We start from the raw sequence: 19,728 nt of genomic DNA, 5'->3' as shown, positions 1-19,728 counted from the left end.
TCCCGATGGGATACTGTAACCACCAGGAATTCTATTTCATATCTGACCCGCCCACAGTCTCTCACCGACCTTAAAAGTGATCATGAAGTCAAAATATTCTTTTGTTTTTCTTGAAAAGTCCACCATGAAAATATTTTTTCAGTCATGTCCAGTCCTCCGCTCGTGATTTCATGCAATGAATTCCTCTTCAGTAGGTCTGAACCAATTGGAGGTCGGAAAAGTGCTGATGTCCCCAGATGGCTTCTTGAAGGCTTTTATATTGAAACTGAAGTCTGATTGGTTCAGACTCTTTTAGAACGACCCCCCCCCCCCAAAAAACAAACAAACAAACTATTATGTCATTTTAGTAGTTCGGGGCCAGCAATCCTGAATTTGAAGGTGTTGGGAAGTTTACATTGAAACCTACAACGGACTGCAGCCAAGACACAAACTATTAAATACAGAAAAAAGAATGTTGGAAATATATGTCTGTCCGATATTTAATACATTTCTCCAACTTTTTCAATGCAGGCTGGTGCATGTGATAATGTTTAGGCTTTGAAGGACTTGACGAGACGCCACTGCTACATACTAGAATAAAAATGCACACGTCGCAATTTATTGGCTATTCAAGACAGCCTTTTCTCAATTCAATAACAATAATATTGACAACGTTTAGGTTAAAATGTTGGCTTGGCCCACGGCAAGTGTTACAGTTTCTCATGTGGCCCCTTAGCAAAATTAATTGCCCATCCCCATGTAGACTTTCTAAGTCGTTGCTCTGCAAATTAAGCCAACTTGGGCTGAAATAACACTGCTAATCGCACTGCTCGAGTTGCTTTGAGGCACTGATTTGTAAGCCGTGCCCTATAACCACAAAACAGCTGTAAGAGAGTGCATCTCTAATGAAACAAAATAACCCTGACATATTGTAGTGGCCAGATAAGGAAAAGATCGAACAGCTTTTAGATTTTCATGTTTTTGTAATTACAAATGCTATTTTTAAAGCTTGGAAAATAGCATAAGATGATGTGGACACAAGTCTTGGTTGTGCTTTGGGCCTGGTGCCAGATCATTTGATTGTTTGGTGTCTTATAAGTCCATTACATGCATGACACTATCATAAAAATGCAATTCATCATTTGTTCATTCGTTCACTGTAAACACAGAAACAATACTTGTAAACTGCAAGGTTCTACTGTATTGTCCTTCTGTGGATCCTACATGATCAGGGAAAAGTGATGTAGGCAGTGCCTCTATATGTGCATTCTCTTGTAGCCATTTTTATTGTCACCGCAACTCAAAAACCCATTTCAGTTCCAGATAGCATCACACTTAATAGAGCACAGATTTCAAGGACGAACCGTGATAAAAGTAAAATGATAAAACAACAAACAAGTCATGGTGGTTTAAAAAAAAATGGCCACAGTTTCCAGTTTGACAAGAATGTGGGAGTAGATGACAACAAATGGCCTTTTAAGTTGGACATTTTTCCTCAGAGTTTAAAACAATTCCCAGGTGTCTTTAGAACATGTCTCTGCCATGTTTTCATCAAAATATTACAAGAACCAAGAATTCTAGAATTCACATTCATTCATTCATTCATTCATTCATTCATTCATTCATTCATTCATTCATTCATTCATTCATTCATTCATTCATTCATTCATTTTCCGAACCGCTTCATCCTCACTAAGGTCGCGGGGGGTCCTGGAGCCTATCTCAGCTGTCTCCGGGCAGTAGGCGGGGGACACCCAGAATCGGTTGCCAGCCAATCGCATGGCACACAGAGACAAACAACCATCCATGCCCACACTCACACGCAGTGACAATTTAAAGTGTCCAATCAGCCTGCCATGCATGCGTCTGGAATGTGGGAGGAAACCGGAGCACCCGGAGAAAAACCACGCCGGAGAACATGCACACTCCACACAGGGAGGCCGGAGCCGGAATCGAACCCGGTACCTCTGCACTGGAATTCTGCACATTTCACCATTTATTTATTTTTTGCCATGGTGAATTTACGTGAATTTACGTTTTCTTAGGGGCAGATTTTTCTCATGGGAGGCATGGTGGTCGATTGGTGACCACGTCCACCTCACACCACAGAGATCCTGGATTCAAATCCAATCCCGGCCTTCGTTTGTGGAGTTTGTGTGTTCTCCCCGTGCCTGGGTTTTCTATGGGTGTTCCCACATTCCAAAAACATGCATGGTAGATTAATTGAACCCTCTAAAATTGTCCCTAGGTATGACTGTGAGTGCAAGTGTTTGTTTACCTATGTGTGCCCCATAGACTGGCTGGCTACCAGTTCAGGGTCTACCCGGCCTGCTGCCCGAAGACAGCTGGGAAAAGTTCTAACACGCCCGCGACCCTCGTGAGGATGAGCCAATCAGATCATGGGTGGATGGATGGATGATTCTCATGCAGTGCGCCGGCCTTCCTCCCACACCCATTATTGCTGAGTCAATAGTGAGCCTTGCTTCCATGAGATTGATAATCCAATGGGTTGAATCTCTTTTTGCCGTCTCATTTTGTACTCACGTTCACCAGCGGCCTGCTTCTACTGGTGAGGTATGTTCTTTGTAAATGTAAGTAACATTTACAAAGAACATAACATTTAAGAAGAAACACAAAGCTGTTAAACTCATCCCGATGAGCGGCTGGCAGGCTAATATAATGCTTACAACTTAAGTAAATACTTCACTAATTCCCGTCATCAATGACCCACACCTATACTATGTAAATGCCATATTACCAATATTATTTGGAAAATTGCTCAAAAACAAAAAACCCCAAAATATTAATAAGAATGTATTTTTTGCTGTAGACGTCACATATCAGATCAATATTATTAACCTGTGCGTGTCCACGTGTGTGTATAGACGTGTGTGAATGAGATGGTGGGATTGAAGCTAAATCATCTTTTTCTTCTTTTTTCACTTGTAACAAACAATGGTAATATGGAAAGGTTGGAAAAATGCCATCAAATCAAATTTCACTCATGATATTAACTATATATCAATTCATCAATCCAACCATCCACCCAACCCACCACTTTTATTTTTATTTTTTATTTAAAATAACGGTAAATAAAATAATTTAAGACATTATTGGAGGTACCGAGAACTAGGCTGAGGCTCAGAGGGGATCGAGCCTTTTCTGTTGCTGGTCCCTCTCTCTAGAATGACCTCCCACTGAACACTCGGCAGGCATCCTCGCTGCCTATCTTTAAAACCTTGCTTTACTGTTGTATATGTTAGTTGCTCCGTGTACAGCACTTTGTATGCAGCGATTGCTGTTTGAGTTGAGTTGAGTTAAAAAAAACATATTTGGTATGGAGTAATTCACAAAAGCCCCACTGTCACATTGGGGTGGAATAGAAAAACAGCTTGCTCACAGACACATCTTCAGAAATGGGCAAGATAACTGAAGATTGACTTGATTGTTTGATTTCACACTTAGTCTGTGGGCAGGCACCACAGAGACCCAACTATTTGTGTGCACGACATTAAAACGTATAATTTCAATTTTGTACACCGGTATAACATAGGTTTGTCAACAAAATCAACAAGGATGACTCAATAACACAAAGAGTAGTATGTATGTGGTACATTGATGACGTTATATGACAAGGTCGTACCATTTTTTGGGGGGTGTGGGGGGTATGCTTTCACCGTTGCTATATAAATCAGCATGTATTGTATTGTTGAAAGCATATTTCATTTGTAGGCTACTTTCTCGTCTGACGAAGAGTCAACGTCCCATGAATGTCAATTGCAGTCTGGTTGGTTCCGATGTGACTCCAACAATAAAATTGAAAATAAATTTGCACCAGGGTTGTATTTAACATGCTCCCCTTAACTGTAATTGCTTGTATTGATTGAGTTACCGATCTTTGCTTTATCTCGTTAAGGCCTGCAGGACAGTGTTAAAGAGATAAAAAGCAGTTGGTCAACAAATTTGTAATGTGTGCAGTTTTATCCTACACATTCCTGAGTGGAAAGTTGCACTCCTCATTTGACATTCATTAGGATTCCTAGATGGACACAACTATTCCATTCCCCTGCAGTTGGCAAAATTGGAACACCGTTTTTCGTTTTATTATTATTACCCTTTCTACAGAGATCCAAAATGGATTTTGGTAATTTTCAGTTAATTGCAGCAATCCAATCCAGTTTGATAAGAGTAACCGTCAGTTTACGATTCCTTGAGGTACACCCAGTAATTCAATCTCTATCTTGTGATATATACAGCAATAACAGTAGGATACATTTAGTCCGCTATCAAATGATCCCACTTACTGCGGCAAAGGCCTGTGGTCGAAAGAAGATGAGTTAAGCTTCTCATAAAGACAAAATGAATGGGTAAAATATTCACAGAATCACACGGGAGAGAGACGTTTGTTTTTCTTAAGGGTGAATTGAGACAGACATGGTGAAACAATTTCTTTTTGTGTAATTAATGTTTTTATCGAAGTCGCGCATCAAAAGATGTGACACAGTCAGAATTCATGTTCAGTGTTCAGGCAGAAAAGTGCAGTCAAACAAGAATGTGTCCCCATGTAATTTACTGTTTACCAAATAAATCTCCTCTGTAGGGATCAATAAAATGTCATCAAAGCAAATAAAAAGACTTTATACGTATTCCCAAGTCACAATGGAGCATATTATCCTTCTTAAATAACCACCCGGCAATCCAGAAGTGTGATTTTTTTTCTTGTCAACTCCATTAATTTAGGAGAATGGTAAATAAAGGCTTACAAAAATCACATATTTTATTCATAAGGACCTGCAGTGTTCACAGTGTGGGCTGCAATCAGTGTGTCGCCCAGTCAGTTTCTCATCCATCAGTGTTGTTGCCGCTGACATCTTTGGCATTTGCACGGAGCAACTCCTTTTTTCCACAAGACTATTTTTTCTTGTACACTATGATTTTCATTATTATAAAATCAATTTCCTGTACTGTTCCACTCTTATTAACATTGCCAAAAATGGTACAGGATACATTGCGGTGTGTTGGGATTTCTCCATTTCTGTGTGAAAACATCTATCTATCTATCTATCTATCTATCTATCTATCTATCTATCTATCTATCTATCTATCTATCTATCTATCTATCTATCTATCTATCTATCTATCTATCTATCTATCTATCTATCTATCTATCTATCTATCTATCTATCTATCTATCTATCTATCTATCGAATATTATCGAGACATCCATTCATCCATCCGTCCATTCACTTGTCTGCCATTCTCTAATCTATCAATTCTATCACGGGAGCAAACTACTCCATCTGTCTCAGGTTCGAAGTGTGCCTTTTCCAGATGGCATGTATCAACTCCTTGCTCATATGGGATTCAGATCATTATCATATAAAAGGCCACTTCAGACTAGTCCAGTATTTCGTTTTTTGTACTTAGCCATTGTGTGGGGGTGTTTGTGACATTATCTTGTCGGAGGAGCAATGACCCATGGCTGACACTGAGCTTTTCAACAGTAGACAGCATATTTCACTTCAGAATGCCTTGACTGTCATTGTTTTGCCCATTTTAAGGCCCCCCCCCCCCAAGCATTTGATACAAATTCGGACGATGTTTTAACTTATGATAAAATATTATCCATAAAGTAATCCGTCTGCTGTCAGGAGACTTAAATAAATACACTTAAATGAATAAAGCTCTTTGCTCCTACAGACGCCTCATAAGAAAAAGCAACCGATCCATCACATCTATAATCCTATAATGACATCATTCTGTGACCGTCTAGAACTTTTTATCGTTTGGGAAATGTTTCACACCTCCCGGCGTCGCTCTAAAGCCCATCCTGAGTATGCGGTTGATGGATGTGCTCCGAAATGTTTCAAGCAGTCACACGCGCCCGCAGGTAGAAGATATATCACCCATCAAGCAACTCATCTTTTCTGTAATATGAACGAACGCTATCGGCAGGGACTGGTGGTGACTAAGATGGCGCTCTTTTCACATTTGTCAAACGAGCAAAAAGAAAAAGTAAAACAGTTGTATTTCAAGGCCGGGTTATTTTTTTTAATGCTTCAGTAGCTCCTACTTTGCTGACTACTTGACACTTGCCTTCTTTTCTCTTGCGGTTCAAGAGTCCACCACACTGCTGGTTTTCTTCCTCATAAATGTAAACTCTGTTCACTCTTCAAACACAGATGCCTGCGGTCCCTACTGTGGATGACCCCCCCCCCCCCCCCCCGTGCCCCCGCACAGTATTGACTGTGACCTACTTGATCTCACATTTTTCTTTGTGTGTCCACAGTTTTTCATCCTTCTTCTGCTCATTTTCTTCTTGGAAATCCTGTCCATCATGCTGTTCTTCATCTACCAAGATAAGGTAAGTGCCATTTTCTTTGATTTTTCTTCACCGTAAAGCAGCCGAAAGGAATATTTTCTTTCCATAACTGCACATTCGATGAAATTAAAGTACATTATTGGTTAGGTGCACAGTTGTTTACTGTCAAACACCTCTATTTTCTTATTTTAATGATCTTTTTAGCGCATTAGCCTTTCTGTGACCTAACGATGTCTCTTCAATGAATGGCTAATTTAATAGCAATCGCGTGATAAATATCCAACATTGAGGTGGTGCACGGATGTGAGAAAAACGGAGGTCATTTGTTCCGTAAAATCACACGCGATGCGTTATAAAAACACCTTATTCATATTTTACAGCACGTCTGTCAATTAAGGCGACTGGATAATTTCAATGCACAATCAAGTTCTTGTGGAGTTTAACAGTGTGAGCAACTATAGAAAAAGAAATGGCAGCATCGCTGCTGCTAATATGGGATATTATAGACTGCTCAAGTGACCTTGATTAAATTATCTGTCCTTTGAAGTTGAAGTGTAATTTATAATTGATGCACTAGAGACTGAAATGTGCTGCTGTTGCAGTATTTTAGCAGGAGCAAAATCTTTTGACAGGGCATTGCCACTGTCACACCTGACGATGAACGCGTCATCTGTTCTGTCTATTATGCACCATCTTGGCAGTCCAATTGACTGTGTGAGAATATTAGGTGCTGGGGCAATGACAGTCCACGTAATACTTCTGGGATGATGTACAGTAGCCAAGACACTGGTGCATAATGCCTTGAGGTTCAATGCCATAACCTTATTACGTTTATGTGATACTGTGATGCTGAATCGATTGAACCGCAGTCAGAGGGCACATCACATCACGAGCATCTGCAATCTTGATGAACACGACACAGGCGATTAGAAATAAGAAAATCAATGTGCGCAAAGCAGCAGTTATCAAATCAGCTCCTACTTTTTCGACTATCTTCTAATTAGCTAAAAATACAAATGAACTGTGTGTGGGAGTGCTGGTATGTGTCTCTCATAGACCTCAAGTGACTAATTTTACGGTGTCAGAAATGACAATGAAACATTTAATCAAAAGTACATGGCTCAGTTTTCCCCCCAAAACCTGGAAAATCTGTTTAGTAACCTTAAAGTAAACAATGATTTGCGCTCAAGTGGCAAATAATTAGGATGCCCTAATTGTTTGCGCCTGAGAAGAAAAGAGCTGAAAGTCACCAAACCCTACTGGCGTTGTAATCACCTGAAAGGCAGTAGTAGTTTCAGTGGATGTGGGTTAGCGATTGCCCTCTAGAGACACGTAATAACCACAGCTTCTGCACTGCTTTTGAATTATGGGGGCTGTTCATAAATCAGCAGCAATTCTAAACCACCAGTGTTGCATTATTTATGTGTTGAGGCAAAACATGTTGTCTCCAAAGACAGCAGCCAAGGCCAAGCCTGTCGTGAGATGCCTTAATGCAGAATTTAGGTAAATAAAAATGTACTGTTCTACTTTGACCATTCTGCTGTCGACCATGATAGACCCGAGAGCTTTTTATTGGGCTGGTTCTCCCATCTCAGCTCAAAAGCTCAACAATTTCTTTATTATAACCTTGGTGATTCCCAATGAGCCGTCTTGAAATGGCAAATGTCTTCCTCAGATTCTACAATCTATCTTCAGCTTCATTGTATGAATGACATAAAGACATTCTTACCACAAGGCTGTTAGTAATCACAAAGTGAATGTTGTCCCACATCCACTTTCACTTCACGTTCGTCATCACACAAAAGTAGAATGTTTTAAAATGTTCAAACGAGCCTGAAGTTTCATGGACATTCTTTTCTTTCATTGTTTTAATTCAAATAATATTTGTAAACATCCACCACAGTTAATTTTGCCTTATCAACAAGGCTGCCTGAGACCAAATAGGGCCCGAAGGGAATTTTTATTTGGAATCCCTCCCCCCTACCCCCACACACCTTATTTCTCCCCTTCCACATGTATCGTAGGTACAAAATGACCATACCACCGCATGTCATAAGGCAACCTTTAATTAACAGTAAACAGTTAACTCATTCAGTACCAGCCAATTCTAGACCAAGTTTTTTAAACGTTTTCCTGTCAGTTTGGGAGTGAATGAGTTTTAATAGTGTTAATATAATACAAATAGATTCAACCCGGCCCTGTGATTGGCTGGCAACCAATTCAGGGTGTCCCCCGCCTACTGCCCGAAGACAGCTGGGATAGGCTCCAGCACCCCCCGCGACCCTAGGATCAAGCGGTCCGGAAGATGAATGAATGAATGATTCAACCCGAATTAAATCAATCAATCTCAAATGAAAATAACTTCAAATTCAAATAAATAAACATATCTATAGACATAGGGCCCTATTTTGGCTTGGCGTGAAAATGGGCACATCATTTTGGTGCCGGGAAAAGTCTAACTTAGCATCCCGTTTGGAGCTGCGATGCGCCTCAGTGGGCTTTGTGCATGGAACTGCCGCACCCACAGTACACTTGATAATTTGGTCAGAGAAAGTCGACATTAGCAATCCTCTCAACTTTTACTGAAATATCAAGACACCATGTCATTGTAAAAGCACAGAACCTTTGTGTTGTTTCTGCTACATACAGTAGCTGTTTCTCGCCAGATATGGCTTTGGTGCCTTATTATCGGTTCGTGGTCCATAGCTGATGTCATTTGCTGAAAATGTCCACTTTCATATCTTTCACTGGTGCTGTGATCTACTGAGGCTTGCTGGTCAGGTCATAATAAGGCAAACCTGTTTCTCAGTTCCATGCCAGTGTTTCGCTTTCGTTGTGTGCAAAATGGTTTCCTTTAACTTGCGGGTATCAAAGTCCAAGACTGATGATTTCTTGATGTTGATGTAACCTCTTGCATGAACCGACACGCTTCCTCATGTATTAGTTAATAGTCATATCTGGCTGTTGAGGGAGTTCACTGCCAGCACAATAGAGGCACTCTCAGTACTGATATCAACAATTCCAAATTTGGTCTTCAGCTGTGTTACAGCTCCTTCATGGCGACTTGTGACATGTTTTTCTGTTGGTATTGCCTATCTTGGTTTGCGTATCATGCGGCACTGGTCAGCATGTCGGCCTCACTGTGCAGAAGTGCAGGGTTCGATTCTGGCACTGGCCTTCCTGTGGAGTTTGCATGTTCTCCCCATGTCTGAATTGGGTTTCTCCGAGCACTCTGGTTTCCTCCCACATTCCAAAAACATGCATGGCAGGTATAATATTCCGAGGTGTGAGTGTGAGCTCGGATGGTTGTTTGTCTCTGTGTGCCCTGTGATTGGCTGGTAACCAGTTCAGGGTGTACCCCGCCCACTGCCCGAAGACAGCTGGGATAGGCTCCAGCCCACCCGCGACTCTCATGAGGATAAGCAGATGAGAAAGATGGTTAGCGTGTCTGTACCATCTTCATAAACACTGGTTTTCCACAAAACGGTACTTTCATATGAAAGCACTGGCGATGCTGTTGTCATCTGTGTGCAAACAGAGCTTCCCAGGAGTTTTCAGGCAATTTACAGGGGAATCCAAAATGACCTCAATGTCAGATTTAAAGTAGAATATTGCATTTGTCCCCATGTTGTTGTGTTAAATGAAGCTGTCATCCAATCACATGCAAAGCGTCCCTCGCTGGCCTGGGGTGAATCAATTCAGAGGATTTGCTGAATCAATATTGAATTGTCGGGGGTGGAAGTTGCTGAATCTAAATTGAATTGCAAGGGGAAATATTGCAATGCTGTGATGAAGCCATATTTTTTCCCACCTCCTGTATATTATTCTCTTATGTGAGGAAAAATCTCTGACATTCCAATGAATTGCAGTTACTATGAAATATTTACCCAAGCATACATATGATCGCATTCATTACAATACTAATATATCTTTTTGTGACATAACCTAGATTTGATAATGTTATCTCACAACCTTTAGAGCCCTGATGCTAATCTATCTGTGATCATCAAGCTCTCCCGCTCCATCACCATGGTAACTCCTGAGAAGCAGCCCAGCCTTTGGCATGGATATAAAGCCACGTGCTTAGCCTTACAGATGCCATTACCTTTAAAAAAATCAATCAATCAATCAATAAAGAGTGCTGCAGTAGGTGAATGTTGGTCAAGTACATTTGAGGAATTGGGGATCATCACACTCAATGGCCCGCTTTATTACGCGTGCTTTAGGCTTGATAAAAGGCTTCATGACGCAGCTGGAAGCAACATCAAACGGCTCCGAGATCTTCCTCACAACCATTTGTTTCACTCTGCTGGCTCCTAAGGGTGAAGGAAAATCCTGTGAGGTTAACATCAGTGGAATCAGTGTGACACAGTAGTGTCAGAGCAAATCGAAGAAGGCTGACTCAGTGGTGCACGATTGAATAGTTGATGGATGTGGGTTTCATTCAACGTCAGTGGTTTTACTCTCTTTCAAATTTACTCTGCAGTTTTTCATTGCCTTCGACAGCAAGACTTTTATCAACAACCTGGCTCTCAGGTTACCTCTGACAGCCATCAGTTGGATGCTTTGTGTTAATATTGCGATAAAATTGAGGAAATTAAGACAATCAAAAGAGAACGAAAAGGAGACAAGAAGAAGAAACGGGGCTCTTACCAGGAGGGTTTGATGTTCAACACTCTACATCTACATTACTTATTTGTAAAGAAATCATATTTTTTTTAGGTGAGAAAAAATTGTAAACGTTTTCCTGTCAGTTGAAGTGAATAATAAAAACCGTTGATATTTTGGTTACCGTATCCACACTGCAAAATAACATGTGGCCAAAAAGCCAACTATCCCTCCAATTATATCTTTATTGGTTTCCCAGGGGTCTATCCTAGCTGACAAAGGGTGCGAGATCCGCAGCCAATCAAAGACCAAACACATAGACACGGCAACCATTCGCACCCGCAGCGACACGCTATTTAGAGATCTCCAATTAACCTTACCTTGATGCTGTTGGTCTGTGGGAGGAAGCCGTCACCCAAATAGAACCCCCCACATGCAAACAAAACATAACAAAAAACCAGAAGCCCATCTACCACCAAAAATGGTTTCCAATAATATCTCAAAAAACATTTCACCTCATTCTTGTGAATTATATATAAATATATATGTTTTTGTTTTTGATTTTGCTGACAGCTCTGTAGGTATTGCAGTAATGGACATTTCACATTTGAGTTTATTCACTCATGAAAGTGGCGGTAGCGATTTTAAAGGTTCCTAACAGCACAATGAGAGAAGATGGAAACCGGTTGAAAGCGCTGACGCAGAACTGATCAATACAAGAACGCTATCACAGCATGTGCCTGCGTCATGGCTCAGGGAAGTTACCCTGAGGTGTCTATCAAATCCTTATGTAACGGTATTGATGTATTTGAAGCCAGTTACTGTACACCAGTGATGTAAAACTAGTTATAACGTTATATTGGAAACACATCCCCACCTTATTTCCACTCATCTCACAAAATGCCAGTGGAGAGGGCAAGACTGACAAACTGATCTTAAAGTGTCTCTGTCGTCCTGCTGCTGGTGCAGTTCGTGTCCTCACCTCTGCATGACATTAGCCGTGAGGTCAGTGCTGACATGAGCTGTTTCCTCTGAACACGCCTCAACCAGAATGTGTCACAGCAAGGCTGTAGGGTTTGATTTGCAGTCTGTGTGCTTTGGCACAAGTCAAGGTGAGGTAATGCTGCAGTAAAAAAGCAAGCGGTCAGGAGTTATGCCCATGTAGGTCACAATATACGAAACCGTAGTTTGATGCTCCAAGGGGTCCTTTTTGTTCTTATTCATATCAATGAGATGAATCGACGGGACCACTCAGCTGAGCTGAGTGGGAATAAGAAGGTTTGGAAATGTATGTAATGGTGTGTATTGTGTTTCTGTTATAACATTGCGTCTGACAAATAGACCTGTGACGCAATTACAAGGCTTGTTTAATTGTCTTTGAAATAACGACACATGTAATTGTGGAAGAAGCAGCACACCAGAGTATGCTCAGGAAACTCATGTAAAATGCACCAAATCAGAAACCGAACAGGAAAGGCAAGGCAGGTGTGCACTCAAAAACTATTTAACTAGGAAAACAAAAACAAGGAAAACAAGACACTTTGGACTAATAAAAAATATATACTGTATACTAAATTAACATCTCTGAACCAAGATTCAAAGTAACAAACCAAAACCGGAGATAAAATAACTGCAGAAGGAAACTAGCAGCACATCAGAAACACATGACACAGCAACAGGGACAAACAATGGACCGAACAAAGACAGAAAGATAGCAAGGACCTCATGTCCAAAGACTTGCATGCTCTTTGTCCCAGAACACAATGAGGGGCAAATCCAGAACATGTCACGCGCACATAAAAATCCAGATGCATGAAACTGTGATACGCATCGATCCAAGCAGATACCGTTCATGAATCTCAATTAATGCAGAATAGTTGGAGTAGCAGACTTTTCCATCCCAATGCCTCCATATAAACAGGCAAATTACTATAAAGAGGGCTTGTCAATGAGAATAATCATGCTGCATTATCAAGCCATGAGTCACAAATGAAAAAAGAAGAACTAAACAAAATGTAAGCTTTAGACCCTTGTAAACAAAGTCAATGCTTGAAAAAGTATTACTTTTGGTACATTGTCCTCAGGAGTCAACAAAAGGCTCTGTGATGAAGATCTTTCGAATATGTCAGTCGCCTCTGATCGTGGCTGAATGTGCAAGTTAAAGCAGCATCAATTTGTGATTGCAGAGGTTTCAATTTAAAAACAAGGTCAGATACACCCTCCCCTGCCCCGCCGTCATTAAAAATATTTCAGGGCATTTCCACCGCCGATAGTAGATAGCAAGTTTAATACGTTTCTTGAAATGGCATAAATTCGTGTTTGACTGGCCATTCGCCCCAGGCATTCTCTGCTTCTCACGCCATTTATCGACTGCATGTGAATTCCTGACTACCTTTATGTCCACACTTCTAATTATAATCAACTCTGTGTGTTAATTGTTCATCGGAGAAATTATATTTTTCACATTAATAACTAGAGATGAGCACTTTAGTCTATTTTGCCGACCCATCCTCCATCCTTTGTCCTTGGGCACCCTTACGTCATTGTCGCTCTGTCCTTATTTATAAAATAATTGTCCTCCGCCACCGTCCGTCCTCAGCCTTTTAAACTGCTTCCGTCATTATAATTCACCAGTCTACCCCCCCCCCCGACCCAAAAACTGGCTATTACAATAATAATATTATCTTGTAATTAAAATGACATCAAGCATACAGGATATGTATTTAAAATGTACATATAAATTACATAAGTACACTTTTTTTTCCAACCATATGTGTCACAATGAGGCCGTGTACAATTCAGAATTCCTATCCAGTACATTATACTTTTGAAAGGCTGCATCAGGTAGGCAAATAAACTCATTGGTTTTATTCTATACAATGCAAATTGATTGAAATGTATTTTACTCCGAGAGAAGATGTCTCCTGGTGGAATTTGTTGACAATCGTGGCTCCTCCTGAGTAGCACTTTGAGGGCTTGCTTTGGTCTCATGTTAACAATTGACGACACCGAGCCCATCTCCGGGCTAAACATGCAGAATCATTTGGTGAGGACAAGGAAAAAAAAGACAAATTCATTAGTGGACAGAGTGCTCGTTCTATGCGCCCGATATCTTTAAAGCTTCAAACAGCCCACCCGTGAGACGAGCTAAGTTCCATTTCAAGCGTGATAGCTCCCTCTTTCCACATCATTACTGTTGCAGCAACAGACGTCGAACCACTGGGGCTTGTAAAGATATCACGCGGCTGCAACTCCGAATAATTTCCAGCTTGAGTAATTTTCATTTCCCATAGAATGCCAAATGAAATTGGACAAACACCGCCGGGCAATCACGTCAGTAAAGTTTAAGCATATCAAGGAAGTGCTCATATGAGAGAAAACAAGATATTTATTTGTAGAAACATGTATAAATATGACAAGTGCGCAGTGGACAGCTGCAGATAACAATGTGGAGAAATTGCAAGCATAGTTTCATTAGTAATTTGAATTGAAGGCAAAAAGTCTGTCTTGTTCACAAGCGAGGGCATGATTGTTCACGAGTGAGGGCATGAAGGAGCGGGAGATAAACGGGCGGATCGGTGCAGCGTCTGCTGTGATGCGGACTTTGTATCAGTCTGTCGTGGTAAAGAAGGAGCTGAACCAAAAGGCAAAGCTCTCAATTTACATGTCGATCTACGTTCCAACCCTCGCCTATGGTCACGAGCTACGGGTTGTGACCGAAAGAACGAGATTCCGCATACAAGCGGCCAAAATGGGTTTTCTCCGCAGGGTGTCCGGGCTCACCCTTAGAGATAAGTTGAGAAGCTTGGTCATCCTAGAGGGGCTCAAAGTCGAGCCGCTTCTCCTTCATATCGAGAGGAGTCAGGCTCGGGCATCTGATTAGGATGCCTCCTGGACGCCTCCCTGGTGAGGTGTTCCGGGCATGTCCCACCGGCAGAAGGCCTCGGGGACGACCCAGGACACGCTGGAGAGACTGTGTCTCCCAGCTGGCCTGGGAAAGACTCGGGATTCCCCAGGAAGAGCTGGAAGAAGTGGCTGGGGAGAGAGACGTCTGGGCTTCCCTGCTAAAGCTGTTGCTGGAAGATGGTGTGTGTGTGTGTGTGTGTGTGTGTGTGTGTGTATGTATATATATATATATATATATATGTTTATTTATTTTACCTTATGTTAACTGTTTTGTTAAGCGCTTTGTTACAGCTGCCGCTGTTGTGAAAGCGCTATATAAATCAGCATGTATTGTATGTATTGTATTGTATATATACACTGTGTATATATACACAGTGATAATTTTACAGTTTGATCCCTGCGACTCCAGGGACTCGCTGATCAAAAAAGTATGAGTCCCATTATGCATTGAGAGAGTCCCAAATTTCAAATTCTGAAATTGTCTACATATTAAATTGCATATGATAATAACACAAACAACAACAATATACATTGATAATAGGTTTATTTCTGACAAACAAATGCTACAAAAATTTGAATAATTCAGGCATACAAGATTTGCTCAAAAATAGGTTCTTGTTTCATTCTATGTTTCAGTCTTTGAGTTCATAAATTCTCCTCTCTTTACTCTGCTTCCAATGATGCAAGGCTTTCTCAAAGTCAACTTTATGATATCTCTGCAATAAAATTTCGCAACACTTGTTCGCAACATCTGTTTTAACGTGACACAACCTGGCAATCATCTGCTTTCCACGAGGTGAAGGCCGATCCTGCCAATCTCGAGCGGAAATATCGTCACGCGAGATTACTTCACGCAAAATCAAAACAGCAATGCCGGCGATTGTCAAACTGTGATCGTTGTTTTTTGTTTTTTTACTGAGAAATTTCGTTGTGTCCCTAAAAGAACAGTATTTGGAACTGTCCATTATGCTTCTAGGACGCGGGACGCAGAGGTAACGAGATGGCTGTTATATGTGTGTGTATATATATATATATATATATATATATATATATATATATAGAGAGAGAGAGAGAGAGAGAGAGAGAGAGAGAGAGAGAGAGAGAGAGAGAGAGAGAGAGAGAGAGAGAGAGAGAGAGAGAGAGAGAGATAGTTATTAATAGTTATATATATATATATATATATATATATATTAGAGCTGTCAAACGATTAAAATATTTAATCTAATTAAAAATGCAACTGTCATAAGTAACTCAAATGAACTAAAAAATTAATCGTGATTACTCACACATTTTTTATCGTTTCTGAATTACCTTTTACATTTTTTGTCCTATTCCCCCCCCCCCCCCATTTTAATGCTCTAATCAAATATGCAAATATTTACTGAAATAACAATTTTGATTTTCAATTTTACATGAACATTTTTCACTTGGAGCAGTTATTCACACATAATCTCTCACACAATATTACTCTCCATCAACAACAGTGAAAACAATATTTTGTCATAAAACAGCTGCTTTAACAGCTTTTTTTTATAAAATCAAAACAGAGCAATATAACATTATAAAGTGAACATCTAAGGTAAACTAGTACTCAGCTATAGTGCATTTAAACCATGCTTGCATACTTCGTTTTTCTCAAGTTTGCTTTGAACACAGCAGTCTGTTTCTGTATGTTGAAGAATAACGAGACACCAGACACCAGTATTCATTATGTGCTGCTGTAATCAAAACTGCCCGCCGTACAAAAAAGCGCACGTACTTCCCCCGTGCTGCTGGGGCAAACCATTCTGAAAGGGTGAGGGTGGGAGGGGATCACTCCCCCTAACACAGTCAGGCTATGTTGATTGTGTTGGTCCTTCTTGTTCGGAAGTCTCTCTACGGTTTTTATGTGGACTCATTTAGAATGACTACACTTGGTTCGATGACAACACTGGAGACGTTTTATTTTCGCTAGGTCGCTACCACTGTCAGACAAACAGAGAAGCTCCACCCGCTCTATTTATATGGACGCAGAACACTGTAACTTTCCACACAAAATAGTTCCAAACAAGTAACAATCGTGTCAGTGGCATACATCGTATACCTGTATGATACAGAGAGAGAGAAGAACAGATAACTTTGGTCTTGTCAGTGGAGCAATCGGGCAACTTTTTAAAAGTAAACTTTCCATTCATAAACTCTTTAAGTATCTGTTTTCGGTGTCTCGTGCTGCCGTGGCTGGCAAAACAGACATGGGCGTGGACTTCTGCAGCGCGCTTGTTGTTTTGTTCTGGTGTATTTATAGAGCAACGTAACATCCGCTTGTGACGTGTGCCGCGTTAATTTCGCGAGAAAAATTTTAATCCCGTTAAAATTCATTTAAATTAATGCCAATAAAAACGCGCCAAACTGACAGCTCTAATATATATAAAAAAAATTTTTGGGGCTATACTTAAAGACTTAAAGGACTCTTTGTATGGTATCAGAGTAGCTTTGGCCTTTAAAACACAGGCTCAAAGGATGTAGCCCTAAATCGGGTCTCAGTCAAGCTCCAAGTTGATGGGACTGGCTTGTAATCGGTGCAACTGAACTGTCATCTAATCAATTGCCTCTCTTTTTCCAAAAAATGTAACATTTTCTGAGATTAATTGGTGAAAAAACAAAAATATGAAATGTCATATCTGTTGTGCTTCTGGCCTGAAAATATTAACATATTCATGCTCCTTAAGGACATCACAAAGAGCTCAGTTGTATGTATGATGAGTGCGTTGCTTTACAAGCACCTTTGCGGAACTGTGTGGGAAAACCGATAACAGATTGGGATGAACTGGCAAAGGTGCGGATCTTTTTTTTTGTGCTGATTTTTCGTGATGCATGGATTTAATTAAGCAGTTAAGGGGTGAAAGATGTGTACTTGAAATCCAACAAGGTTTTGAGGCAAAGGACGAAAAACTATTTCCAACCTTGTGTTGTCAAATGTTAGCCCTGGGTGAACATCTGCGATATTACAAGATCCTTCAAGGATAGTCTGGGCTGCCGTGACAATAACAGCAGAGGACTACAGAAAATGCATAAAGTTAGAACCGAAAGGATTCTATATCAAATAACGAACACCATCGTTAAACACAGTGGTGGCGTAGTTCGCACATCAACCTCAATACTATGAGGTTCAGGGTTCAGTTTTCATCTTACATGTGCAGTTAGCCTGTATTCCCCAAGGTTGTCTGGTTTTGTCCGAGGACTCTGCTTTATTCCCACATTCCAAAAACATGCATGCATTATCTAAGGACTTGTATGAATGTGAGCGCGAACGGTTGTTGGTATGTGTTTTATATGCATGTTAAAAATGATGCTGTCTTGCATTAATGCATTTTATGGTTATTGTGTAAATCGTTATGATCTCTGAAAATTGAGGTAATTCTCCGTAAAAAAAAAAAATTAAATCAGGATTCACGTTACACTTATACATAAAATTATCTGTGCTGTGTTACAAAGAGCGTGTTTTGTTTTTATTTTGAGATATATTATAATGTATATGAATAACCTACGAGTTTATGAAGTTTATGATATCAGAACAAGAGGTAGGACAGAATACGTTTTTCCACTTGCTCACTTTGAACAGGGAAACTCCGTTAAATTAAGAGATCTTTACGTTTTTTTGTTTCTTTCATTCTTTCTTTTGTTTTGTATTTTGTAATGTGTCGATATGCTCAATAAGTCAGTCAATCAATCAAATGAATGAAGTTCGGGCAACGTCTCCTTGATTCCGCTCCTTTACTTCCGTCATCTTCCTTACACCATTGATCGTCTCCTGTCATGGCCGGCAAGCATGACTTGATTAGAAACAGCGAATGGAAATGTGCAGGCAGTGTAAATCATTTGGCCCAGCTAATGACTTCGATGAGTTGTTTAATAGTAGACATTTACGTGCGTTATTGCCATGCTCCAGGACCGAATTAGAAGTCGAGCCTTTTATTTCAGACCCCGGTCATTACCTGAGGATCTCTGCGGACTACAAATCCCGTGTTAAAAAGGTTTGTACTTGAGTTTAGTGAAGCTGTAGAAGTTCCCCAGTATTGACTTATCTGTCCTGAGGCAGGAGAAGACTATAATGTGGATTCTCTACTAGAGTGGCTTCCCCTTATTTGAAATGTACGGCAACACTTCCAGTGATTTACACCCATACCCCAAGCTGGGGGGGGGAGTGCCGTGCAGTCAAATGAAATGCCCTTGAAAAGTTTGACTTGGACTGCAAATGGGCTTGTAGTCAAGGGAAGGTTCCCTTGGGCCAATGATGTAATTAAAGTATTCACAGGATGCAGGTCTTACCAATATGAATGGACAAAACCACCGTGTGAGGAAGGAAGGAAGGAAATAAGTCTGCAAGTTCAGACAGAACCATAGGGCAGCGCATCACGTGAGCATCGAGTGATTTTCTTCGCTTGGAAAAAAAAAGGTTATTTATCAATGACTTCCACATGTCAAAATAGCAATTCAAGCCATCAATCAATCATGTTCAAAAAAGAGAACATTGTTTTTTTGTATGCAGTCTGGCATATTGTAACAAAGTAAATTATCACTCGTTTTGATGTTTGCTCACTGGTGCCTTTATCTGCCATTCTGTCTGCCTCCTCCATTGATGGCTCGGAATGGCTCGTCGGCCTTTTTCAGTGAGCTTCTAAAGTCAGACATTTTTCTCGTCATTTTGTACTCTCATTTTGTACTCTGTGTGGGAGTATCCTCTTTCACCTAGGCCATCCTTTGTTACATACAGTACCATTTCAATCTACAGTAAATGCATTGCTTTGATGAAGCTGTAAATGTGTTGTTTTAATTTTTACACTCCATTCTTACATTGCCTTTGTCACGTTTTGCGCGATGGTAGTTGTAGGACCCCAAAAAGCAGGTAAGGGAGCTGTTGAGGAAGCTGATTG

The 19,728-nt window shown here is 40.5% G+C and overlaps 1 protein-coding gene across 5 annotated transcripts in view; it reads left to right on the top strand.

Annotated features, from left to right (window-relative positions):
• The window catches only part of tspan4a (tetraspanin 4a), a 130,573-nt gene that overhangs the window by 78,809 nt on the left and 32,036 nt on the right, over positions 1 to 19,728 (top strand). For all 5 annotated transcript variants that reach the window (XM_052063303.1, XM_052063304.1, XM_052063301.1 and 2 more), the window contains one exon: positions 6,269 to 6,343. In XM_052063303.1, coding sequence (XP_051919263.1) covers positions 6,269 to 6,343 — 75 coding nt within the window. The remainder of the gene's footprint in view (positions 1 to 6,268; positions 6,344 to 19,728) is intronic.

Source organism: Hippocampus zosterae, chromosome 4 (assembly GCF_025434085.1).
Source record: "Hippocampus zosterae strain Florida chromosome 4, ASM2543408v3, whole genome shotgun sequence".
NCBI classification, from domain to species: Eukaryota; Metazoa; Chordata; class Actinopteri; order Syngnathiformes; family Syngnathidae; genus Hippocampus; species Hippocampus zosterae.
The sequence above is the reverse complement of the archived record's forward strand: the minus strand, read 5'-3'. Positions and strand labels throughout refer to the sequence as shown.